General features: G+C 52.0%; 2 protein-coding genes across 5 annotated transcripts in view; one reads left to right on the forward strand and one right to left on the reverse strand.

Annotated features, from left to right (window-relative positions):
* Positions 1 to 796: 796 nt before the first annotated feature.
* LOC125957330 (uncharacterized) lies at positions 797 to 1,239 on the reverse strand. Its single transcript, XM_049689972.1, has 2 exons — positions 1,020 to 1,239; positions 797 to 938 (listed from the first exon to the last, which is right to left on the reverse strand). Exons 1-2 carry the CDS (start codon positions 1,167 to 1,169, stop codon positions 879 to 881), a joined length of 210 nt encoding a protein of 69 aa, XP_049545929.1. The 5' UTR covers positions 1,170 to 1,239; the 3' UTR covers positions 797 to 878.
* Positions 1,240 to 7,057: 5,818 nt separating this feature from the next.
* Positions 7,058 to 26,058, forward strand: part of LOC125957184 (octopamine receptor Oamb) — a 47,341-nt gene continuing 28,340 nt past the window's right edge. The window contains exon 1 of one of the 4 annotated variants that reach the window (XM_049689722.1): positions 7,058 to 7,151. The gene's annotated coding sequence lies outside the window, so the exon portion shown is untranslated. The other 3 variants (XM_049689711.1, XM_049689702.1, XM_049689695.1) reach the window with 3 other exon arrangements.

Raw genomic sequence — 26,058 nt, forward strand, 5'->3', positions numbered from 1 at the left:
ATGTCAAACAAATTCAAAATGGTGACCTGTCAAAGCGGTTAAGTAGCTACCTGTCTTTTTAAAGTACCTTGGCCCAAGGTACTTTAAAAAGACAGGTAGCTTCTTAACGCTTTTATCAACAAAACCACGTGAGTTTCAAGAAGAAGAAGAAGAAGAAGATATGGGCAAGTTTGGTGGTTTTATCAAGGAAAGTACCTGATTTCACTCTTTTTCGGATGTTTAAATGATTCATCTCTCTATTTAAGATCAATCGAGCAACCGAGTTATGTTTTACAGCGAGTGAGCACGGTCCAGGAACGCTAGCTAGCTCTTGTTCTAGGCCGGGTGGCAAGACCTACGGACCGATACCATATTGAAACACTAGGAAGAATTTTGAGAGTATTTGCATAAACTTCAACTTTCGTGCCACTTTTCGTGAATTTGAACTGTCGTAATACCACAGAAAAGCGAAAACAGCTCCGAAAAGAGCGTTCCCGAAGTAAACATCCCACCATCCCGTGAATGTCAAACTCTGAAGTTTTTTCTAAAATAAAATCGGGGATTTGTTCTGGATAAAGCTACCTGTCTTTTTAAAGTACCTTGGCTGTGGCGACACAGTCGTCCGCTCGAATGAACACACGAGAGCGCCAAAGTGAACCGAAATCGTTCACATCCAGGAGATGCCGCGGAATGTCAAGCTTGTATGCAGCACGGCTACCTGGGATGGAACCCGTCAAATGGTACGGAAAATTTCGGAAATCCCGCACGTCAAGCAGGGCTGCGGAGAACCAAAACAACGATGAACCGACTGTGCCGACTCGTAAAATGCTACCAGTATATTTTGCATATCATAAACGCTATCCACCACGCCAGGTCCGTTACGCAACGGTCCAGGGTTATCACTTTTCCGACGCCGGTTCCGATTGGTTCCCTACACGGTTCCAAAGAGCCTTGGCGGCCTACCGCAAAGAGACACGGGAAAGGAAAAATGTTGTTAGTTAGTCACGTCCCGGGGGCCGGAATTTCGAATGAACACTCACAATAACAATCGGCAAATCTTTGCGCTCGTGGTCCGCAACGAGTGCCCGGTTGTGCTGCAAGTTGTCCCACGCCCAGTGCATGCCAATCAGCGAGGGAATCATCACTATCGCCACGAGATTTTTGTTAATAAACATTTTAAAGTTTGCCATTGTGCAGAACGCGCGTTGCTATTACACGATATTGCGGTGGCGACACTGCTCCCACTCCGAGAAACTGGCTGCGTACCTCATCGAAGGGTTAAAAGGCGAGAAGAATGAACGAAAACCCCCCGATAGAGCACGACAACGTTGACCTGGTTCGGCGATTCCCGCACGTATGATTGTTGCGAGCTCGGGCAGAGCTGGATGCTATCTCTGGTACATGCGAGGCGAAACATTCGGCGAAGAGGCGTTCGAGCGATGCAATATAATTTGAGCCGCGCAAAAGGACCTCTCGCCCATTTCTCGGCTCTCGATCAAGGACAGCAGCAGTCAATAAGCGGCACGTCCGAACGTACCGAATTGAATGTCCTGCTAGTATCTTCGACACCCAGAAACGTTGACGAAAAGTGTTCAATGTACGAATGAATTCCTTTCGTTTTGAATGTCAATCGAGCTGATCTTTACTTCTGCCCTTCGTACTGCACTTTGCATGGATATCCGTTAGGGCCTTTTCTATCGAGTTTCGTGCGTGGTTTGGATACTTTTGCCAAATAAAATGGCATCACAATGAAATCCACATGCTTCCACACGCCAAACCGACTCCGGCCGACAAAGAGAACATACGTTCGTCTTGGTGCAAGCAAGTGTTTGCAGAGCACAGTTATCCGTTCCGTTTTCCGGACCAGATTTTCTTCCAGCTTTATGGCCCAGAAATGCTGCTAGTTTGGGCGCCGGCCCCTAGATGGCACCACTGCTCCGTATTGCGCTTCGTGTGCAAATCAAGGCTAATCATTTCTGTCCGCTCCCGCGCTGCAGCCGCAGCCGCGCGCCGCTCCAGCACCGAAAAAGGAGTTGACTGAATGGAGCAATAATTGAGATTGGTAGATTAGACATGCACCCTTTGGTGAGGGCGCTGTATAATGACTATGTTTGATCGAATGTGCAGCAATACGCACGCAGACCAGCCAGCCAGCCAGCCAGCCACACGGCACATCAGCGCCGACAGCGCCAATTGATATTGCTTGTTGAGCGCGTGTTTTGCGTTGACGTGCAAAAAATTTGGCATGCTGCATGCCACGCTGCGCCGCCGCCTCGGCCTCGGCCTCGAATGCCTCGGTGTGGTTTCGCTGGTCGGGACAACAACGGGGCTGCCGGGCGATGCGGGCTGCTCTATACCGCGACCATTCCCGAGGTGTATATGTACCTCTCGCGCTGGCTCTGGCATACGCCGAACGCAAAGGCATATTGTCGCTGGGCCTAGAACACCGCCAATGGAGACGCCAGTGCCAATCGAAGGTGAATTGCAAACGTGAATAGCGCCCGCCTAATTATGGCTATTAAAATAATTTGATTCCAAATAAACGCGCGCAAATGCCTCGCATCTCGGCGCATTGGCAGTACGCCTGTAAGTCGTCCGGTATCGGGTTGTCGCCAGGCTGAGTGTACCTGTGTACAGCTAGTACAGCTGTACTACGTTGCTGCGTTTTGTTCCCACACGTCTACAACCGCATTTTGCAGCGGACTGCAAACTGCCACACACTTTTGAAGCACGTGATTGAGCAGAGTACTTGAAATAGGGCAGCTTTGGTTTTTGGCTTATGGCAGTAACAAAAACAACATATCTAAACAACGCGAATGGCCTCGCCTGAGCGCATGTACCAAGCACAGTGGTAACCGCATGACCTGTGCTTGTGACACTAATCCATGTTTCACAAAACCGAAATTTGAGAAACTCTCAAAAGCCGCGAAAGCAATCCAAAAAACCTTCGGGACTGGACTAGACTGTAGCACGCAGGGCGACCACCGATTGGCCACAGCGTGTTTCAACGTACGGACGCGCAAATGTCAGAGGAACCTGAGAAAAACAGTAACGATTAGCAACAATTAAGGCAGCGACGCGATCGATGAGCCAAAACCCCATTTCGGGGTTAATGAATGATAATGAAACGGGTGGTGGTGGTGGTGGTGGTGATGATGCGCGTGTATGCTAAACAGCAGCAATCGTTAAACGTTTACACGTTTAAGTTTTGTTTACACGAAACTCCCATTTCGTGCTCGCATCGTTCGCTGAGAGCCTAGTTTGAAAAAAAAAGAAAGAAAGAACGGAACAACGCTATCGCTATCATCGGTTCGCATCGTTTTGTGTGTGTGTACGCAGTCGGTTCGTGATCGTAGCCCTACCGCCGTTTCCCGTTTGCAACCAACCAAGGGCACGGGACAACACCAGGGGGGGGAGAGAAATCCTTGGACAAATCACGTGAAGATGGCATATTAGCGACAATGGCACCGAACCACCGACACAAATGGAACTCATCTCAGGGCAGGCGCGCGCGCGCTCGCTCCGGAGCAAAAGAGACGACGCGAAAAGAAGCGATAGCAGAAGAAGAAGAAGATGGAGGAGGAGGTAAAAAAACGAACGGAATAACCGGGGTTTGTTTTGAAGGACGAGCGAACGGAGCGAAGGACTCGATGTCGATCTGGGGGAACTCACAATGAAATCCCCGGGTCCCGGGCCCTGGTGTGTTCGCAAGGCCGAGAGGGGGGGGGGGGGGGGGTGGGAAGGGTGCCCTTTCCATCGGCCAGTCGTCGTCGTCGTCGTCGTCATCGTCGTCATCGTCGTCGTCGTCGGTTGTACGTGAAAACACTCGTTCGGCCGGCTCGAGCTCAAACTACTGGAGCGTCCGCAGCAAGTCGAGTCGAGACGATGGAGCAACAGCAGCAGCAGCACGGGAGCATCTCGCCCTGATAGCACGCCGTGTATTTTTGTAACGCTGGCCAATAAGCGGTGCTGGCTATTTTAAATGCTGCCCTGCGCACGCCCGGAGCCTCATCGCTCATCGCTTGTCGTGGCGAACGGCTGGATTAGTTGCTGCCGGGGCGGCTGCTGCTGCTGCTGCTGCTACCATGTGCTGTCGCGCGCTTCCTCGCTTCCTGCTGCTGTGCACAGGCAGTAGCATCCGGGCTCCGGGGGCCTTGGTTTCCGGCTTGCGGGTGTATTTCCGCTGCGTACATGCCGCCGCCGTCTCTTTTTCTCTCGCTGCTCCCGGCTCTCGGCTATTGCGTTTGATGTAAAACCATCAAGCAGCAGCAGCGGCAGCAGCAGCAGCAGCAGCAACTGTACGTTAGGGATGGGGTATATATGGATGACCACCAGCTGGCTGGATGCCTGAAAGCCGTTTGCCTTGCTGAAAGTAGTAGCATCAGGTTGATGTTGCAAACGGTGCCAAAGGAAAGGAAAAGAAAGAAAACCACAGTGCAAGCAGCAGCAGCAGCAGCAGCAGAAGAAGTAGTAGCAATAGCACACCCAGGAGGTGGAAGGGGTGCGCGCGCGTGAAGGGAAACGAGCGCGCGAACAGAATCTTTGAGTGTGGCAATATATTGCACACTGTAGTAGCACAGAGGAAGAAGGCCTCTGTGCCACCACCAGGATCTAGTCACCGAGCGCCAACCCCGAGGCCATCCCCCTCCCTCGTTTTTGGTGTCATCTTTTACCGTTTCCTTTGCTCCAGTTTTTTTCTTCTTTTTTTTGCGCACATCTATATGCAAAAGACTTCCAGCATTTGCCATTATGCTCATACATGATTGAGGGCTGAAGAGAGCGATTTACATACCGAGACACTAGCAGCAAAAAAAAGAAAAAAGAAAAAAAAGGAGGAAAGCAAAAAAAAACCCACCCACAACCACCCACAACCAACAACACCCCCCCCCCCCCGGGGGGGTTGGTGGAACGTCTGGGCCTGGGAAATGGTCGCGGGAGAAACGGTCACTTGCGTTGCCAGCGAAAGGGTGGAAAGCGCAAAGGGAAGAAGGGGCTGTGAGGGAGGGGCAACTAGACAAAAAGCAGATATTGCATAGCAAAACACGGCCTGAGCCGCGGGGGCAATGGTGGCGGCGGTGACGGTAGCGGCCCGGGCAGTGTTGAAGGACATCGGGGGGGATAAAATCCATCAGCCAGATGAATAGCTGCCAGAAATGCAATCGTGAGCGCTATGTCTACAAATGCGTACTTACCAACCGGCCCTCCGGTGGTGGGGGCGGGGGTGTGGCGGGAACCCGGGGGGTTGTTATTACCCATCATCTTTGCCACCTACCACCACCACATGGTGAATTGACAGAGCAGAAGAGCCGTAGTACCTGGGGGGTAGGGAAAGCATAAAATGAAACAGCTTTTCAGCTAGGGTGGGGAGGGGGTGGGTGGGGGGGTGGCCTAAGGTAATAGGTAAAGGAGGATGCAGCGACTCCATTGTGCAGGGATAGGGATGGGGCCGGGACGGGACGTGCCTTTCAAACGAACGTTTGCATTAGGTTTCTGTCCTGTTAGGCCCCCGTTTTTTTGTTTGTATGATACACAAAACACAACCATTCGGTATAGGTAAAGGGTTTAGGGGTTGGGTTAGGCAGATGCACGATGCACGAAGCGGCACTTGCGGCACTTGCTGATTGCCCTACTACTACCAGGAGTACTGCTCTACCACCATCACCAATTGACGCTGACGCTGACGTTGAGGTAACCATTTAGTGCACCGATTAGGGCGCCAACAATGTATTTCGCCGCAATTCCGGCCAGCTTTCCCGTTATCGGCACCTAATGGGTCGGATGTGTCTCTATTTTCTTTTAGTTTTTCATTCAACCATACAAATATAAACATACGGGGTTTGCCCATTCTTATATGTTTTTTTTTACGAAAAAAAAGGATGCAATTGAGCTTATGCGGTTGCTAGCCCGTGCTGCTTCGATTCGAGTGCAGTCCTTCCATTCTAAATGCCATCCTGTTACGCGCCGGAAAGGCGAGAGCATGACGGTAGGCGGGAAAATTTCAAATTCGCCGCGCGATCACCACGCGAGAGGAAGGAGGGGAGGGGTTCCGATCTACTTTTAGCGCAAAGTGCGTCAGAGTGATAAAGTGAATTATTATACTGTGTTCGATTATGATTATGATTGAGTGACCCCAGGCCCCCTTCTTTGGCAGGTGTAGGCTCGAGAGGGAAAAACACCCAACGAACCATCGCAACCGAAAACCGTTTTTCGTTTTTTTCTTTCGTTGTTTTGGTCGGTTTCGAACCGAAACCGAAACCGAATTGCCGAGTGACTGCTCCGGTTGCTGCTTGTTGCATGTGATACCTTTAATGTATTTTTGTTTTTTTTTTTTTGAATTTTTTCCCCCCGCTCTTTATTCTTCTTTACTTTTCAAAACCCACTAATAAGTTTGCAAATAAATCAAACAATGGCAAACCGCAACGCGCGCAACACCTACAGGCCCACGGGGGCGCTACATTGCTTTTGCAACTCTCCCTCCCTCTTCCACCCATCCCTTCCTCAACTCCCCTTGCCCTCACGTCCTCACTTATTCCGCTAGGAATTGCACAAAACTCCAGCAACAAAAGTTTGCCAAAATCCAAAAAAGTTAGCGCCAAAGCGCGCCTGTGTGGGTGTGTGTGTGAGTGTGTGTGCGGGGGGTGGCGGTGTTGGGGGGGAGGGAATACTGCTCAACTCGACTCGTAGCCGAGGCACACTCTGCTCGAATCGAATGGCAGGGGATTAATAGCTGTCGGACCTTTAAAAATCGCAACACACACGCACACATTTTCCATACAACACAGCGCCCATTTCAACTTACAAAAAAAAGGGGGGTCACTTCCATGGTCAAGTAACCGACGAGCAGTCGAGCAGCTGGTGCTCGATTCCGACGCCTGCTGCGCGAGTGTTCGTGTGCGTGTTCGTTCGATGTGTGTCTCCGCTAAATCTGGCCCGGCCGGGGGCGGTCTGTAGTAGCCCGCGTTGAGCACAAAACCCACGTCGGCCCCCACAGCAGCCCACACTTTTCCGGACCCAGCCCGGACGACGGGGAAAGCCATCGTCATCGTCGTCGTCGTCGTTGTCGCTTTCGTCGCGTCGTCGTCGTCGTCGTCGTCGTCGTCATCGACGAGGCGGGCGATCTGCTGGAAAGCGCGGCATTCGTCGTGCGTCGAATGCCACCGGTGCCAGTCGGTGTCAGTCACGGAAGAGACGCTGGACCGAACGGAGGTCCCGCGCAAACCATCCGCAATCGGTTTTCGCAATCAATCGCAAGCCCCTCCGCTAACTAATCCCGGTCAAAACCCCTTTTTCCGACCACCACGGAACGGAGGGGGGGCGGAATACAGGACCGTTTCCCAACATCAGTGAACGTGCGTGTGCGTGTGTGCGCGTGTGTGTGTGTGCACCCGGTGGAGCCCCGAGTTTGTGGGACTGTGCGCGCACGGGACGCAGGGTTTCCACCGCCGAGGATTCCAACCGGTCGAGGATTTAACGGCGGGGTCGGTTGTTATTTTTTTTTTTCTGTTTCTGTTTTTGGTTTTTTTGTTGCTGTTGTTTTTGTTGTTGGGCTTTTGGTGTTTATTTTCGGCCTGCCGACCGCCGAACGCCGAACGGATCACGGCGCGAACGTGATTCACAATCGCACGCGTGCAGCAGCAGCAGCAGCCTCGTTACATCCCGCGCGTGCTCGCGTTACACGGTACACAGGTGGAGGGGGGGTCGTGACGGTAGCGGCTGCGGTGGCGGTGGCGGTGATTGGAAGCCAAAGCCGTCGGTACACCAAACATTGATAACCGTTCGCCCGGGCCCCGGGGATTAAGCTGGTGCTTTTGATGAGTGATGTAAGTAAAACGGCAAGCCGCAGCAGCAGCCGCAGGGAGTGGAGGGAGGAAGGGAAGGTGGCCTGACACCGGCCACCGGACGCGCTGGCCAGTGTCGATAGCACTGCAGCACCAGCAGGACCACCAGCAACAGCAGCAGCAACAGCAACAGCAGCAACAGCAACAGCAGCAACAGCAGCATCAACCTGCGGTCAAATCTTCGGAATCTACCCCTGGAGGTGCTTGTGGGTGGTTGGGGTTCGGTTGCGCGCGCCCGTGTGCATGTGTGTGTGTGTCTGTGTGTGTGTGTGTGTGTGTGTGTACGTGTACAGGTCATCTGCATTCAGCAAACAGCGATCAAAAGAACCGGGGGACCGTCGACGCTTTTCTGCCGTTTTGAAGAGAACGATTTGAGAGGAACTTTTGACAGCTTCCGGCGACAGCGACAAGGGTGAACGGGAGGCGACAGGAAGTAAGGCACCCATTCCTTCTCTCTCTCTCCGCCCCCCCGCCAACGGGTCCACGATCAAAGGCGCAGGAAAGGAGCTCCACGGAGCCCCCCGAGCGAGCATATCCATCCATCCGTCAGGCCGCGAATCGCGATCGCGATGCGCCGATTGCACGCCGGCTCATGCAGCTCGTGGGCTAGTGCACGGAGGGGGTGACGCTTGAGGATTGTGGGGTTGGTGCACGCGTTTTGCGTTTTGCGACGGGACGGGACGGGCCTCGCTCATGACCTTATTGAGCCCTGTCGCGGAAACCGAGCAAGAGAGAGAGAGAGAGAGAGAGAGAGAGAGAGAGAGAGAGGGAAGGTGGTAAATTAACCCGCAACGCGCATAAAAGGAGAATCACCACCACTCAGGAACAGGGGAGGGGGGTTGGAGTGCCAACCACTACCACTGATAGTGCTCTAGCGTGCCGAGGGGATGCCGGAAGGGGTGTTGGGTGGGTAAACTCATTCTCCGATCACAGGGGGTTGCCGATTGGTTGGTGGAGGTAGGATCGTGAGCTAGCCGTCAATCGTTTTCGACGCTGCTGCTGCTGCTGCTGCTGTTCGCGATTTTGTTCTTCTTCCTCTTTTTACAACCCTCACCCCTTGATCGCCTTCCGATAGCACCGACGGATACCACGGGTTGCGTTCGGTGGTGTTGTGCTCTTGCTTTGGTTCTGGCACCCGGTTCTTCATGCGTCACGCATTTATCGCGCGGCTCTACGATCTCTATTTGCTAAACCTGTCTCACACACACGCACGATGTTACCGCGGTGCCAGTTGCGCTCGTGATCGGATCTTCAGCGCCCTCTCTTCGTCTCGCTCTCTCTCTATCGCTCTCTGGGCTGAGCTGTTAGCACAGCCGATCGATACCTTCGACGACGCGAGACAATCAGAAGCAGGCAGAAGAAGTGGTGGCAGGGCGAGGGGATGGGGGATTGGGGTGTAAGTAAGCAATGCAGGCCACGAATGCAGGGCGGACGAATGAGGGCTGGGGGATGGGGGATGATGGTCCTGCGAAGGGGTGTATCGATAGTATCGAAAGCATCGATAGCAAGAAGAAAATTTGTTACATTGTCTGCATGTGCGTGCGTGTGTGTTTGTGTGGATGTGTGTGTGTGTGTGTGTGTGTGTGTGTAAGTGGTCTGCGGCGATCGAGTCAACGACCAGGCGCCTCCAGTTGTCGGCGCCACGTGCGTTTATGCCAACAGCCAACGGCCATTGTTCCGCTACCCATGGCTCCTACTTCTTACTTTCCACACACACACACACACACGCGCGCGCTGGGGTGTGATTTTAATCGAAAGGCAGTCTCCCATCATCGTCTTCCGTCGTCGTCGTCGTCGCCGTCGTTATCGAGAGGCTTCTTCACGAGTCCACGATCCACCACCACCAGCGACACCACCACCACCACCACCACCTCTACCAGCAGCACACTCTCCACGCTCCCGATTTGCTGATCCGCTAATCAGCGGACGATCGACACCAATTACGATCAACCAATCAAACGTCAAACGCCCTTTCTGCGGTTCGGGATGCGATCGATCGAACGGACGAACGTACGGGGAAGGGTGAGGGGGTGAGGAGAGGGAGGAAACAGTGTGTGCTGTCCCGGAGCCCGGCTGGACCCCATGGCCCGACCCTGCGCCGTGGAATTGCGCAATCAATTCACCCTCTCAACCCCCAACCCCCACCCCCTCCCCCCAAACGCCGACGTTTGGACGTTTTGATTGATCGCAGCAACGCAACGCAACGCAACGCAAGAAACAAACAGTGCACACACACACACACACACGCACATTCCGCAGTGTAGTCAGTCAGCCAGACAGGCAAAGTGCGTGCATGCGTGCGTGTGTGCCTGTGCCTGTGCCTGTGTGTGTGTGTGTGTGTGTATGTGTCCACGCGGAGCTGACTTCAATCAAACAAAAAAACTGCTGCAAGGAAAGGTCGCAGGCAAGACGACGCATCACGGTTTGGCCGGGGCCGGGCAACGCATGATAGCACCCCCACCCCCTCACCCCTTCCCGATCACCTCACTCCCCATTACCATAACACCGTCTCACACACACGCGCGCGCGCTCGCAAACACACAGAAAAGTATCCTTGCGATATCGAAAAACAAAGAATATTTTTGTTTGTTTGACAGTTTCGATATTCTCTTTCTATCTCTCTCTTTTTCTATCTGTTATCAGGAATGTTATCGTGTGTAATTGTCATATATAAATACTTCTCTAATTACACCCCTCCTTTTTCTGGCCGTGTTCTCGAAGTAGTTCTCAGAAGAAGGCGAAGTAGAGGAACAGAACTTGCACCACTACCACACACGACAGAGCGAAGTGTGTTGCGAAATGTTGAAGACAATGGCCCCGGCTCCCCCTCCTTTCTTCCTCTCAGGTGAGGGGTTCAGATTCATGCAGTGGCCACGATGAGTGGCGAGACCCCACCTCGAAAGTATACCTGTACGTGGCCATATGCAACGATTCCAAATAGATGTGTGTGTGTGTTCCATAAGAGCAAGGGGATGGGGGATGGGGGATGGGGGATGGGGGATGGGGGATGGGGGATGGGGTGGTTCATAAATCGATATTAAAGCTCCGCGACCGAATTCTGACGCCGAGTCCGCGGTCGCTAGCTAGTAACCACGACCTGCCCGGGGGCGCAGACACGCACACACACACACACACACATGCGCTATTGTTCCTATTCCACTTTCACCACAAAGCAGCAGTTGTAGTAGCAGCTGTAGTAGTAGGATTAATTTTTGAAAGTCTAACTCGAAATGAAATCGATGCCAAGTCAAGGAAGGGAGATATAAGGGAGATGGGGAGGGAGGGGGGGGGGGTGTGAAGGAAACCAACAGCTTCCGCTCGCGGATCGCGGATTTGGATTCCCTCATCCACCCCTGGCGCGCTGACTCCTTGTTCCCGTTTTCCCGTTTTCGCCTGTTTGCTTATGCAAAGGCAAAGGACAAATACTAGTCCACGGGCCAGCCAAGCGTTGAGCTCAAGCGCAAACTTCAATCGATACGCTGATGATGATGATGATGATGATGATGATGATGCTGGTGGTGGCTGGCTAGCTCGCGACAAATGCCTCCCCTTCCCCATACACCCCCACACCCCCACACCACATCGTCTTTGCCCTCGTCTCTTGCGTCTTCTTCTTCTCTACAACTCCTTCTGTCAGCGTCAGATTGCTGGCGGTCGGAATTCTTTCGCCCCTCGATTTTGCTTTCCGCATTCTTACCACTTGTATTCCCCCCTCTCCCCTCGTCTCCCCTCGGCGCTCCTGAAGACGCATTTCAATTTTAATCGACACCGAGTCGGTTGGTTTTCTCCTTCTGCTCCTCTCTTTCACCCGTCCTCCTTCTGCTGCTGCTGCTTCTCGTCGAGCACTTGTGGGCTCGATTGCTTTCTCTCTCTCTCGCTTTCTCTCTCTTTCGCTCTCGTCGGAAAAACGGAACTCCCCGAACTCCCCGGACTAATCCGGAATCCAGCTCGCACAACGCTGCTCCTCGCCCTCGGAACAGATCAATGCCCTGAGCGGGGTCCTGCACACTCTAGCCGCTCTTTTGCCCACCCACCCTTGCCTGAGTGGGCAGGTAGGTCGCACACACACGCGTATGTTGGGGGCGCTTTTTTGGGTAAAGTAAACGTGGCCGTGGCTCGGGTTTTTTTTTGTCGGTCGGAATAATGCAAATGAGGAGCAGGAGAAGGAGGAGGAGGAGCAAGCAGCAAGCAGCAACTGCTCCAACGGCCCTGTCAATTGAAGTGTCAATTTGCCCCCCCCCCACTCCCGTGGTCCTCTTCACCGGGGTTCACCGGGTGAAAGGGCGACAAACGGATTTCCTGGCGCGTAGAGCTTGCACGGCTGCAGCTGGCACCTGATCCCCCTCCCCCACACTCCCATGGGGCCCCTGGGTACGTCGTCAAAACCATCTTCTTATCCTTGGCAGCGTGGCAAAAACCCGGCGATATGAGCTGGATGTAAAGCATATTTTACACGCCTACCTTTGCCATCACCAGCAATATGTTCGTGTGTCTGTGTGTGTGTGTGTGTATGTGTGTGTGCGCCCGCGTGGGTTGCGTAGCGCTTCACCGGAAAATGTTTTCCGATATTCTTCTCCCCCCCCCCCCCCCCCAACCCCAAATCCCTGGAGGCCGTGGGTTAGAATCATTTGCGAGTCAACGAGACACACCGAGATCAGCAGCGCCTGATGAGGTGCTGCGCGCCCTGGTACCGGTGCGCTGGCTGCTGCTATCTTGTACGCTTGAATCGCTACACCGCCTCCCGGAACACCGCGTGCGCAAAAGCTAGAACGCGTTTCGGTTACAGGCAGCAGCAGCAGCAGCAGCAGCAGGAAAAAAAAACATATCACGTTGAACAGAACAGTGTTCCTGCCTTGTACGGGGACGGGCTGCGGCTTTACACCATGAGATTATCCCGAGTCAGAATGTGCGTATTGCAGTGATTCCTGTGATATCGGCGTCAGATTATCCGCTGTACCGTGGAGCTGTGTCTGTCTGTGTGTGTGTGAGATTAGCAAGCGCCTTTGGAGAAGCTTCGTGTGGCGAAAGAGGCTGTACCGTAGAGCCCCAAGAAACATTTGCTAGCGATAGAACTGTCACCTTTTTTTTTGTTTTTGATACCGATTTTGAACCTTTGACAATCGAAATCGCGCGAAAAATTTGCGGAATTTGCTTGCAAAATATGCCAAAAAACCTGTACGAGTTCTGGACACCCTGCGCAATAGGTCACATCGCGAAACGAACGCGTCACATTTTGCCTTCGGAGAGAAAGATCGATGCAACATACTCGTTAGTTTGTTTTGTATTATTTTGTAAGCTAACGTTTGCATTAAAAAAAAAAGAGACAAAATTTGAATGGTGATAAGAAAAAAAACTAAGACAGATAATTGAGATTTATAAACTGCATTTGGAAGGTAATTTTATCACCTTTTACAAAAAAATCTGATTGCGCCAATCCGAGCACCCTTCCTGGTAGTTAGCTGGAGTTTTCGACATTGAAGGTCGAAAACGCTCTAGCACACTTGTTTTTCAGATATTTCTGTGCGTTTTCGATCAATTCCGTTCTCCGCCACACAGTTGTTGCAATAGATGCTACGATTTAGGGTTGGACTGAATTTTTGTTGTCCATTAGTTCCCATTTCCGGCACGGCGGACTACCTTTCTTTGAATTGCACAAATGTCAGCACGGAATGGCTTCACTGTTTTCACCATCACTTTTAGAGTTCAGCTGATAGAGGTTTACAATTTTTTTTTTTTCAAGTAAACTGATAAAATTACCTTTCCAAATGCAGTTTACACATTGGAATTATCTGTCTTAGTTTTTTTTCTTATCTTCATTCAAATTTTGTTTCTTTTTTTAATGTAAACGTTATTATTGTGCCCAAAATTTGTTTTTTTCTTCGCACATCACCTCAACTGCACATCACCGCCCGTTGCACATCATCTTCATTTCGGGTGGTTTTTACCACATTTCTGTAACACTTTTTGTTTTGAGATTCCCTTTTGATAGCTGTCCAATACAACATCGAAAATCCAGGAAATTTAGTAGATTGATACGTTTTTCCTATCGAAATCGGTCTATACGAAATCGAAACACCATACTCCTGCTGTAAGGAGCAGCTTAGCTTAGCTTTAATCATGCCAGGATATCCGCCCAGGATCTTCGGCGGGGCACGGTTTGAATTTTGGCACGTGTTTAATTTGGTATTTTGAGTAAGCGTTTGCGACATTTCAAGAATTTGGACCCTTTTTGTTTTTTTTTGTTTTGAAAAGAATTTTGGTTTCGCCTCACCGCGTTCCATTCGCACGACCTAACCGTTGACTTTGGTGTTCTTTAGTGTACAGTTTGGACAAAACACTACACTTTTTTTTCACTAAAGAAACGGGATTACGTATTAGAAGACTTAACTATTAACTGTTGAAAAATGGATTACGTGTTAGTGCGATTAAAACGCTTTGCCTGCCCGGGGCAGTGCTTAAAAGTTTAGACAGTCCGGAGTTGGTCTAACTGGTACAACAGGCTTTACCAGTACATCAACACTCAAGGTGATAAAATTGAGCAAAGCAGCTGGTATTCAATTTTTTCAAAATCAAACAAAAATGGTCAATTCTCAAGGATGGTTTCACAACAATTTGTTTGGCCCCAAAAAATCTCATGAATATGAAAGCTAGATAATACGCTGAACAATGGATTTTTCGGGGAATATTTCTTGTTCGCGATGCGTTGAGAGATGACAAATTATATGTCGTGTTGGAATTACAAAAAAAAACAGGTTAACTTTCTTAACGCGCAAAGTGCAGCAACGCAAAAAGGACGAGGCCTTGGACAACCCCTTGCCTTACCCCAGGTGACCTCAGGAATCTCTTTTTCCGCGTTCCACGTCGTCATCACTGGCGAGATGATGACGATGGTGATGGTGATGCTGATGAATATTTGTAATTAAATTCAACAAATCCTCCAAGTCGCCCAGGTCGTCGTCCAAGTCCAACTGACTTGACTGTTTGCATCGCGGTTTGATCCCCTCAACCGAATTGGTGTGTTTCCGGTGATTACCGACGGGTCCGGGGAGTTGCGATGCGTTTTGAGCGGGCCCGAGCAAGCCCGAAAATCAAATCTGATCCTCGCTTCCGCGCTGACCCCGACCGACCCCTTTTTCCGCCCTTTCCGCCGAAAATTTACGAATTAATGTAGCCGGTGGTGGTGGAGGAGGATACCCTTCCCCCTTCCCCCTTCCCCCTGCCCTCCCCTCGGGAGTGCGAAAATCAAATTAAATACATTTTAGACAATTTTCCGCTTCCCGTTAGGCGACGACTCCTGAGGCTTTTGATAGGGGTTTGACCTCGCGCGTGCCGTTGGGAATGGGGAGCGGGGGGAGTTCCGGTGCGTGCGGCCTAACCAGATTTTGCTTCGGTCCGGTCCACGGTCCGGTCCGGTTCGAGTCCGTCCGGTTCGACGCGTCCCTTAACGAGAGGAGATTCAATTAATGCTCTACCGGCAACCGGGGCTATCCTGGGCGAAACCAAGCGGCCCGCTGTGTGTGTGTGTGTGTGTGTGTGTGTTCTTCTGCTACTGCTCCGAAGGTTCTGCTACCTTGCTCTTGCTCGTTGTGGTCGTGAAACTAATGAGCCACGTCGCTAGAATCCCACATCCCACAACGTGCACGTGCGTGTGTGTGTGTGTGGGCGTGTGTGTGTGTGTGGTTTGACCCTTGCCACAATATGGAATCATAAAACGTGACCGATGACTTCATCTGATTTGGGACCCCGAAATTCTCCTTACACTCTCCTCTTACCAACCCTCCCTACCACCCCGTCATCCACATACACCACTTCATCTTGTGCGGTATTGTACACCTTGGGAGAACAAAAGCGTCAAGCCAGAAGCCAGAGGAGGGTGGAGGGGGTCTGTTTTTGCAGCCGAGCTTGCCCGAGAAATCCTATCTTGGCGTGCGGGTGTCGTCTTACCCCCGGGGGTGGCCAACAGCGTGTGCTGATCCACCAGGTAGCATAATCTGCTCCCCCTCTCCTCCTTCTGCCCTGCCATAGCATGTAGTTAAACCCTATTTAGCTCACTTCCCATCACTCCTGCTCACCTACTCCACCTTCTTCTTCTTCTTCTACTTCTTCTTCTTCTTTTTCTTCTTCTTCTGCTGCTGCTGCTCGGCGATCGCCAACGAGACCGGCGAGACCGAAAGGCAGCGAGAATCGAAAACGCTGAAAGGCAGGCATGTGGCCGCAGTTCCGCGCTTGGTGTATGTGTGTGTGTGTGAGAGAGAGAGAAAGAGAGCGTGGTGGCGTGGTTTGGAATGGAACGCATGGAATGTGACACCACGATGGTGGCGACGCATCCCGGAATGCTCTCTGCTCTTCTTCTTCTTCTTCTCCTTGGATGCCTGGGCATGCAAGTGGCCCCCAACCCCCCCGGCGGCCGGCGCGGCCATTCCAGTTCCTCGCGCGAGGCGAGCGCAACTGTTGCAAACACGAAGAAGAAGAAGAAGAAGAAGAAGAAGGGCCACTCTTGCCCTTTTCCCCCTTTTGTTTTGGTTTCGGAGTTCAAGCAGCCCAGCTTCCAAGTATCATCGTCAGGTGTAAGGAGGAAGGGGGGGGGGGGGGGGGGGGAAGGGCAATTGACTAGACACGGCTGACACGGGACACCACCACAGCAGGGGGGGGGGGGGAGAGAAGGGGTGGGCTAACCTTGAGCCACGTCCCTTGACGTGGATAAAAAAGCAGCGAATGTGTGTTTTGGCGCATTAGCTCTCCACCTCCATCCCCCTCTCCCTTCATCATCGTCGACTCGTCGACGTGCGGGAAACGTGCTCAGCCGGCCTGGCCGGCTCCGGGTCCGGGTCCGGTTTACGACGTAGCGCGCTCCGACGTACGTGTTTCGGTAAAGGGTGGCTTTGTGCCCCCACACCCCCACCACCCCCACTCCGCTCTTTTATTTTTTCATGTTGCGAATCCTCAGCTCACTATCCGGGTCCGTGGTTTTGCGCAAATCTATTAAAATCTAAAAATAAAGCATTAGTATGGTAGGAGTGGATGACGTGACCGTAAACCTCGAAGCGCTGAGGCGCTGAGGTGTGAACCCTTCCCGGGCCCGGGGACCTACTCTAAAGGCCTAGGGCGAGGCCGAACGAGGACCCTTCCGATAACCTTGATTTAGCATCCCCTGAGAGCCCTTTTCGGGGGGGTGCTTATCCCCGATTTTTACACTTTTACACTCCAAAAGCCAAAAGGGGAAGGCAACAACAACGAAAAAAAATGGGGGCGCACGGTGGTGGGGTGTTCGAATATCTGGGGAAAAAAAGGGAAGCACCTTTTGCGTGATTAGAGTGTGACCGGAAAAGGGCTGCACACACACACACACACACACATACACGTACGCACAACCCTTTGTCCCTTTGTCTTAGCTAAGCGAAACAAAAGTAGCTCAATTTCACGTACATAGCTTGCTCATTTTCGTTTAAGGGTGTTTCTACACACACACACACACACACACACACACACGTGGATTCAACGACAAACGCAGCAAGAACAAACCCCTTTCTGCAGTTGACAACATACTGGGCTACAATCTGCGCTCTAGCTGTCAAACGCACATGCGATTCCCAACCACACGATTTACGGTTACGGGTGAAAATCATTAGCGCAAATCACCTGAGGCGAGCAACAAGCTCAAGCTCAGTTTTCGCTTATCTTACCGTGCCCCTGTTGGCTGGCTGTGTGAGAAATAGAAAACTCTTTTCCAAATTCCATACCGCCCCAGAACTTTCACGTTCGAGCGTAGAACGACACGACAAACTCTGCACAGAGAACAGAGAACAGGGAGCACCGGAGCCGAAAACGATGCTAACATTACCTGGGGCTTGACCTTGAACAAACGGCACGGCGGTTCGGCAACAACAGAGCAACAAGACGATGCCGATGTTTTTTTGTTTTGTTTTGTTTTGAGGGATTGGAAAATGTTGAGCTAGTTTGAGCAAAAGATTTCTCGCAAGAACTTTCTAATGTGTCGCCTGGAAGCAGCGTGTTGCAGCGACTGTGTGTGTGTGTGTGTGTGTGTGTGTGAAGCGGGAATAAAACTTCTGTGAGGAATGTCATCTGTTTTGCCCCCAAAAATGGTCCAAGTCCAGTTTTTTGTGGGGAGTAAAACGGGGCATGTTGTTCGACAGCAGCAGAGGTAAATTCAGCCGGATGCTGAGCTGATCTCAAAACGAATTTGTACCATGAAACTGAGCTACTTGTTTTATTTTTTATTTGTTTTTTTTTTTCTTTTGGTTTAGGTTTTGTTACGCTTAACCAAGAACAAGACAAACGGCCACAGGGCTAGGGGCGTCAAAGGATTCGGGGGATCAGGGGCCAGGGGAGGGGGATGGTCGGAACATTTGTTGTTACGGAGGCGGTGGGTTTTTGGCTTCCTTGAATTCAACAGTCAAACACCCACTCAGAAAGCATTTGGCCCGGGGCGGATTTGGGGAATTAATTTTGCCTTTATTCGCTCCCCTGCCCTGTCCCTTACCCTCTCTCTGTATCTCTCTCTCTCTCTCTCTCTCTCTCTCTCTCTCTCTCTCTCTCTATCTCTTTCTTTTTCTCTCTCTCTCTCTTTCTTTTCCTTCAATAAAAAAGGATACCACTGGCTTGGGACTGAATTCGTGTGTTTACAGTACAGTGGTTGATACCTTGGCTAGATGCTAGGAGCTGGCCGGGGGTCGAGAGGGGTGGAGAAAGCGAAACCAACACGCCTAACTGTAACCGCCATTGTGTTGTTGTTGTTTGTTTGTTGGGACAGGGTGACACTAGGTGGCGAGAAGGTGCCTGCTGCTTCTATTTGTTGACGAGGGTGTTTGGCACCCCCGCCCCCCCGGGTGGAGCCCGATAGGTGAGGTACTTAAATAAGGGAGTGGGGTTTAGGGGGAGACCGGTTGGGATTGAGTGGATTGACCACAAGAAAACTCTTAGCACTTTCCACCTGACTTGGTTCATCATTTCCCATTTAACACCCCCTCCCCGGGGGGGGGTGGCATCATCCCTCTACCCCCCTTGGCTCCGTGGCTCTCTCTCACTCTCTGGGGCGAGAGGGTTGGCTAGCAAAAAGGAAGGAAGAAGAGAAGGAAGGTGGTTGCCAAGCCAACCCGATGGATGAAAGGGAAGGAGGGGAAATGAGGGGATGTGAGGGAGAGGGATGGAGGTAGGTGAGCAGAGTGCGGTGAGCAGGAGAAGGTGTTCATAACGAGCCGAAACATGACACCATCAATTAAGCTGTCTCTTCGGTGATCATGCCTCCCCCCCCCCCCCCCCTTTCGACACAACATCGCACCCTCTCCCCCACCGCGTTCTTGTTGGAGGCTTGTTGTCTGCTGCTGGAAGCGGACGGGTGGACCCCATTAGAAGCTCCGGCAATGACGGCGTCGGCGACGGCGATGATTGTGTTGCGTTACGTTGTGCTCTCGGAGTCGAAGGGGGAGGGGGGTGGAGGAGGGGGAGGTTTGCCCCGATGTCGATCACCGTAAAATAAGCAAAGACGTCCGTGTACACACACACACACACACACACACACACACACACACACAAACGCATAGTTAGAGCAAGCTCAGGTGAGCAGCTGTCAGTGGTACGGTTCGTGCGCCAGGCTCTCTGATGCGGATAAACAAATCCCTTCCCCTAAAACGGGGAAGGCTGGGGGGGGGGGGGAGTGGGGTAGAGCGGTACGCGGCGTGCTCACCCGCTCGATAGACAGGCGAGCGAATTGTGGTGAATTGGAGGTGCTAGCGGACGTGGGGGTTTTAAATGCGAAGCGAAATAGAGACGCGCGCGCGACGCGGTAATGCGCGAATCCAACGCTACAAAGTTAGCGACGTGCGCGCCAGCCAGCCAGCTAGAGCTAGAGCACTCTCCGCAGCTCTCTGTGGTCAGATCTGCCGCCGCCGCCACCGCCACCACGTTGCTGTTGCTGCGTTGTTTCCCTTTTGTTTTGTTTGGCTGCTGCTACGTTCAGACGCACGGCGCTCGGTCCGTAAAAGTATAGCGATATGATTTGGATTTTTGCTGACCGCTGGCCGGCGGTGGCGGTGGCGGTGGCGGTGGCGGCGTGGCGGCGATTCCGGGTCGGTGGTGGTGCGTAGGAGCAAGGCAGCAGCAGCAGACTTGAGACCGTGGCCGTGCCGGAATTTGCCGGAAGGTCAATTCCGCGGTCTTACCTGGGCGGCTTTGTGACTGTGTGTGTGTGTGTCTGCGTGTGGCCAAAAACCGGAACGGCGACGCGTGAGTAGGCGACGGTCCGCTCAGTGGTCCGCTCGGTGGCCTCGTCAATCAGCGCGCGCACACTGAGAAGTACTCCTCAGAACTTCTAGTGTCTAGGCCGCCGAAGGACTACTACCGACGCCTAATACGCGGACTATCACGGATCATTCGAATCGCGCGCACAACACGACAGGTGCCGACGACATGCCGCCACCACTACCAGCACCACCACCACCGCAATGCCCAGAGCTTTGGCCCAGAAAAACCAGAATGGAGTCCAGTCATTCCCTTTTGGCCCGAAGCCTGAAGGTGTGGAGGAGGAGATGGATGAGGAGGCACCATTACCTACCAGCGCTGATTGCTCTCCTCCTCCTTCTCCTCCTCCTCCTCCTCCTTCGCGGTTTTGTCTGCGCCGACGACATTGGAATGCAACAGAGAGTGCAGAGAGACAGAGCCCGTGAGGGACAAAGGGTTATAGAGCTCAAAACCGATTTCACGACGACGGCGACGGCGACTCATGGTGGTAATCATAATGATAATGAATAAGAGACAAGGAAAACCACAGTCAGCAGTGAGGGGAGATACACACACACACAGACACGCACGCATACCAGGCAGGGGACTTCGGGACTGCTAATTGGCACACCACGTATTTTGGAACGCATTTCTGCTCCCCCTTCCCCTTTACAGCCACCTCGTCGTGTGTGTGTGTGTGTGTGTGTGTGTGTGTGAGTGCGAACTGCGCAATTCGATTGATTCAAACGATTACACATGATGATGATGATGATGATGATGATAGTGTTTGATTGTCTATAGCAACCACGGCTGGCCTAGGACGCTGGTCGCAGGATAAAAGAGAGAGAGAGAGAGAGAGGTGCATAGAGGTGGTGTATTGTGCGAGGAGGCAAGAACCCCGCCCCCACATCCCCCTCAAATTCCCCCGAATCCTCGAATCGATCAGATTGAGCCTTGTACCTTCAAACCGGTGCTGAGCTACTGCGCTTTTAGGGGCGGCCTGTATTCCCGGGAGAGGGGGAGTGGAGGGTGCGGGGAGGACTACTGCGACGAGCCGAGATAGCTGCGATGATTCAGCGCATTCGAACGTCGAGTTCGAGTTCGAGTCGAGGATTTTTTCGACGCCCCCTAATACACGCGGCCCCATGGCCAGGACCGGGGTCACGGCAGCCCTTGCTCTGAGGTTTGGCTTTGGGCTTTTTGTCCGACCTGCCTGGTCGGCCCCTGGATGGGGGGGGGGCTATTAGCACAAAGCTTGCCGGAGCAACGACGCCACAAGCCATCCAAAAAAAAAAGCACAGCTCGCGCTCCGTGGATTGTTTTTGTTTTTTGTTTTGTTTAGTTTTTTTTTGTTTTTGATTTGCTGCTTGCTGCCTTTTTGTTTTTTTCGGGGAAGGTCGTCCGCCATCTTCGAGACGCCATCGTACGGATCATCGTCGTCGAGCGTCGAGTCAGCGTTTCGCTCAGCTCAACCATTCAGCATTCCAGCAATCCGCGGATCGCATCACGACTCGCGGGGCTGACAACCGGCACTGCCGCTAATACTACTACATTCTGTCAAGAAAGTACCGGGAATAGTCGATTCAAATCCGACTGGGATGTCGGGTCAAGTAAACATCTTTTGCCTAGGTTAGTACGACTGTCCTCAATTATTGTGCAACGTTTGAACGGAATCCTTCAATTCGTTTGTTTAATTTTTTAAGTAAGTCAATGTCAGTAGTGAGCGACGATCCGTTATCAAGGGTGACGACGTTGGACAAAGCATTTGCTTAAAGTTTTGTTTTGCAAATGAAATGCCGTTCGTTGAAAAGGTTGCAAAAGACCTTTGGCAATCGAAATCTATCGAAAACTTGTGATTACGAGCGGTACAATGCCTTCCGAAGTGGTTGGACCGATGTCACCGGTTTGCCTGGTTGTTCTGGTCGTTCGTTAACGTTCTCAACTGATGAAAATAACGATAAAGTGAAAGATATGATGTTCGAAAATCATCATTACAGCTTGAGAGAGTTGGTTCATGAACTAAACATATCGGTTCGTAACATTTTGATTGATTTTTTTTGGCATGAAACGTGTTGCAGCGGGACTCGTTCCAAAAGAAGCTATTTTTTTATTTTTTTGTTTGCTATTTTTCGATCTAAAACTAAAAAAACTAGCATCGAACAACTACCGTATTAACCAGAATTAGTTCCCTGTGACTTTTTCGTTTTCCCCAAAAATTTATCTTGTCCCTTCGCGGTATCTGTTTTGAGTCGATTTAAGCCATAAAACAAAAATCGCCGCTCGCTACTGACATCGACTTACTGAAAAAACAAAAAAAACTGCTGTAAACAAACGGGTTGACGGATTCCGCTCAAATTTTGCACAATAATTAAGGACAGTTGTACCAACCTAGGAAAAAAAAATTTACTGGATCCGACAACCCAGTCAGATTTAAATCGACTATTCCCGGTACTTTCTTGACAGAATACTACTACTCTCGGCTCGGACCTGGAGACGGGAGCGGGTATCTGGGTTGCTGGTGAAGGGCAACAGCCGGTTGGCCAACGGGGAACAAATGTTCGGCACAAAAGTGCCATTTTGGACGCACACAAGCTCATGGCCGGAGGGGATGGTGGTCGGGCAGGTGACGACGACGACGACAAAACGTCACGCGACCCACAGACGGTGTATCGAAGCTCTCTCTCTCTCTCTCTCTCTCTGTGGGGCCGCTGTCGGGGCCGCGCATGATTAGAAGATATTCGCCAGGTCCCCGAATCCGTGCCTTTGCCTTGCGAACGCCAGTAAACACTTCGGTAAACTTCCATTAGCATAATTCGCGATACGTGCATGTGTCAATCTTGCTCTCTCTCCAGCAACGGGGACGCGCGCGAGCACGTCTGTGTGTGTTTGTGTGTGTGTATGCCTTCAACACGTCAGCAGCAGCAGCAAGCGCCGCCGTGCTCGGTCGGTCGGTCGCGCGTTGTTCAGAAACATTAACGAACCGGAGAGCGCCGGGCGTCGGGCGCCTGGGCGAGAGCCTGGCACGAATTTAAATTGGATTTCTCAATCTCAACCCCCCGCGTCCGCCATCCGGCTCGCGTCCAGCATCCCGGTGGAGAAGGAGGATGAGGGCTGTTGACGAAGCAATAGACAAGAGAAACCAAAAAAAAAACGAAGACAACACCCTCCTGCATATAGGACGGAGGAGATACAGCATACTTACGAATGGGCGTATGTACGGTGTACCTTTCCACGTGGCCACCACACATCTTTTTCGTCGACCTTACCGCCGAGTCAGCCACTCACTCACTCAGTCAGTCAGTCAGTCAGTAAGCGCTGATGTTACTTTTCGTTGTTCTTGTTGTTGTGTAGGGCACGTGTCGCGGGCGACCACCGGAGCCACCGGAACGGTAGGAAACGGGCCAGAAGCAGCTATAAAAGCGGCCAGCAGCCAACTCACCTGGCCCCCATGCGTTGACAATTGCGTTAAGACCGGCTGGCAAAAAAAAACAAAAAAAAGGAAGCCGCAGCCTCCTACCATTTGCTCCAGATCGAGCTCCAGCTTCTGTCGCTGTCGCTGACTCAAGGAGTCGATTTGGAATTGAATTGCCCAACCACTCCGCCCCCCGCCCCAGTACCCAGAAGCGAAACAGATCCCTTAAACACCCCCAACCCCCATCCCCTTCTCTTGGGTGCCAAACCAAATTTCATTGTTACCCCGGGGACTGTACGGAGACTGTGCTTCCTTTTTAATTACGCTCTCGGTGTGGGTGTGAGTGTGAGTGTGGGTGTGTGAAGGCGGTGATGCCGATACTCTACCAACCACCCACCCTCTGTATAGATTTCAGCGTCGGATCGACGGTTCGGTTTTTTTTCTTTTCCTTTTGGTGGAAAGTCTTTAATCACCAGACCCGCCCCGGGTCCCGGGGTTTGAAGAGAAATGTGAGAACAGCATTGCGGCCAGCTGCCCATGCGGCGGCATGCGGCGGATACTGAGCCAGCGAGCCGAGATGTAACGAAGATGAGAAGACCAAATCAATAATGTCCAACCGCGCGCCCGTCGGGCCTGTAATCGATATCGATATCGAGGAGAGGAGAAGCCGACGGCATGCCGCGCCGGGTGTGAGCTGGCAAATAAACCAATAAAGCGTCTGAATTGAAAGTCCTTTTCTACCTTTTGCGAGCCTTTGCACCGGGGGCCCCCCGCTTTTTTTTTTGCGGCGAATACCGCGAAGTCTCCTATTTGAAGTGTGGTATTAGAGTCGCGCGTTCGCGGTATTAGTGGTGCATTCCTTCCAAGCAGATTAGTTAGTTTCATCACCAGCTTCCCTAGCCGCACGAGATGATGCTCCCCCCCCCCCCCGTAATGGTGCGCAAACTTGGAGAATATGTAAATCATGAAAAACACTGACTCATCATCAGCCTCACTCAACTGCTGCTGCTGCTACTGGGGAGGGGGGAGGGGGCTGGTATTGTTTCGCACGTGCACGAAGGGGACAAAAGTTTCAAGAGAGAGAGAGAGAGAGAGAAAGAAAAGATGCTCACAGCTAAAGACTAAGGCAGCTAAGGCGACGACTCCACGCGGCGAGGGCATCGGGAGGGAGGAATTATAATGTCGAAATTATGAAGCGAAAAAAAGAGAGATAGCGAGAAAGAGAGAGAGAGAGAGAGAGAGAGAGAGAGCAAGTGAAGAACCTATGTAGCAGATAGCAGGTTGAAGCCCTGAGTTGTGCGAAGAGCCCGCCAGCGCCAGCGCCAGCGCCAGCGCCAGCGCCAGCGCGAAGTAAAAAGTAAACAAAAATCAAGATAAACCATGAACCCCAAGCCCTGGAAGCGTTCGACTTCGAGGAGTTTGTTTGGAGAGGACCAAACCGCTGGGTTCGCATGGGCACCACTAAACCGCCAGGTCCACCTCCTCCTCCTCCTCATCCTCCGACACACATGCACACACATACACGCGCGCGCACAAGTACCTCAAGGATTCGCTTCCGGCGGTGGTGGTGGTGGTGGTGGTGCCCGGTGGTTGGGGGCCGACCGTCAACGCCGCGCGCAGGGACCAAGGACCAAGCGAAACATAAATCATCTGACCCTTATCGGGTCGCTTGTCTCGAGCTCGACCCCCTACTACTACTATAGCAAGTGATTCCAAGTGCCTCTACTACTACTCCTCCTCTGCTCAGTCTCTTTCGCCACCTCTCTCTCTCTTTCTCTCTTTTTCTCTCTTTCTCTCTCTATCTCTTTTTTTCACCCATATGGAAATATTCTTGTGTCTTTCTCGCTTCACACCCACACACACACAGACACAGACAATGCCAACCCCAAAGTAACTTCTGGCGCATGTTTGGCGCCGTCCTCCACCTGTGCAGGGCCATGCAATCCATGCAGAGATCAGAGGCAGGTTATTAGAATGCCGAGCAAAACTAAGACAAGTTGTGAGAGGGAGGGAGCCATACTACCATGTATTACCACCATCATCGTACTGGTACTGCTCCCAATGAGCGCATGTCGGGGGGGAAGGGGCGCAAATGGGCCATAAATTAGCAGCAAAAACTTACGGAGTTACGGAACTAAAATGCTGTTATCAACTAAGCACACTTTGCCAGCCTACACACACCGCGACGCCAACGCCAGCGACCCTCACACTTTCACTTCACTGGCTTCGGTCGTTCTGGCACTGGTGGCTGGCTGGCTGGCTGGCTGGCAGGCTGGGGTCGAGCTGACAGCTGCACACTCACCTCACAGGTCTTCTTGGTAAAACAAAACCCAGAGAAAGAGAAAGGGAGCGAATGTGTTGGTGTATGTGTGCATGTTTTTGACTTTCATTCCAACAAATCACTCCAATCAGAACCCCTATTGTGATCAGGGTTAAAGGAGAGTATGGCCAAAGGGAGGAGGAGGAGGAGGAGGTGGCTCATATTCCATATCGGCTTGGTCCTTGATGGTTCCCTGGACCTGGACCCGGTGTATAACACCACTGCAATTACTGGGGAACGTGTGGCCTGTGGCCAGTGTGGCATCCTTTTGC

Source organism: Anopheles darlingi, chromosome X (genome assembly GCF_943734745.1).
Source record: "Anopheles darlingi chromosome X, idAnoDarlMG_H_01, whole genome shotgun sequence".
Lineage (NCBI taxonomy): Eukaryota > Metazoa > Arthropoda > Insecta > Diptera > Culicidae > Anopheles > Anopheles darlingi.

Excerpts from the sequence above, each read along its gene's own strand:
- LOC125957330 (XM_049689972.1), bottom strand. The coding sequence starts at position 1,169 with ATGGCAAACTTTAAAATGTTTATTAACAAAAATCTCGTGGCGATAGTG. Across the intron at positions 939-1,019 it reads AAGATTTGCCGATTGTTATT|GCCGCCAAGGCTCTTTGGAA; the intron begins GTGAGTGTTCAT and ends TCTTTGCGGTAG.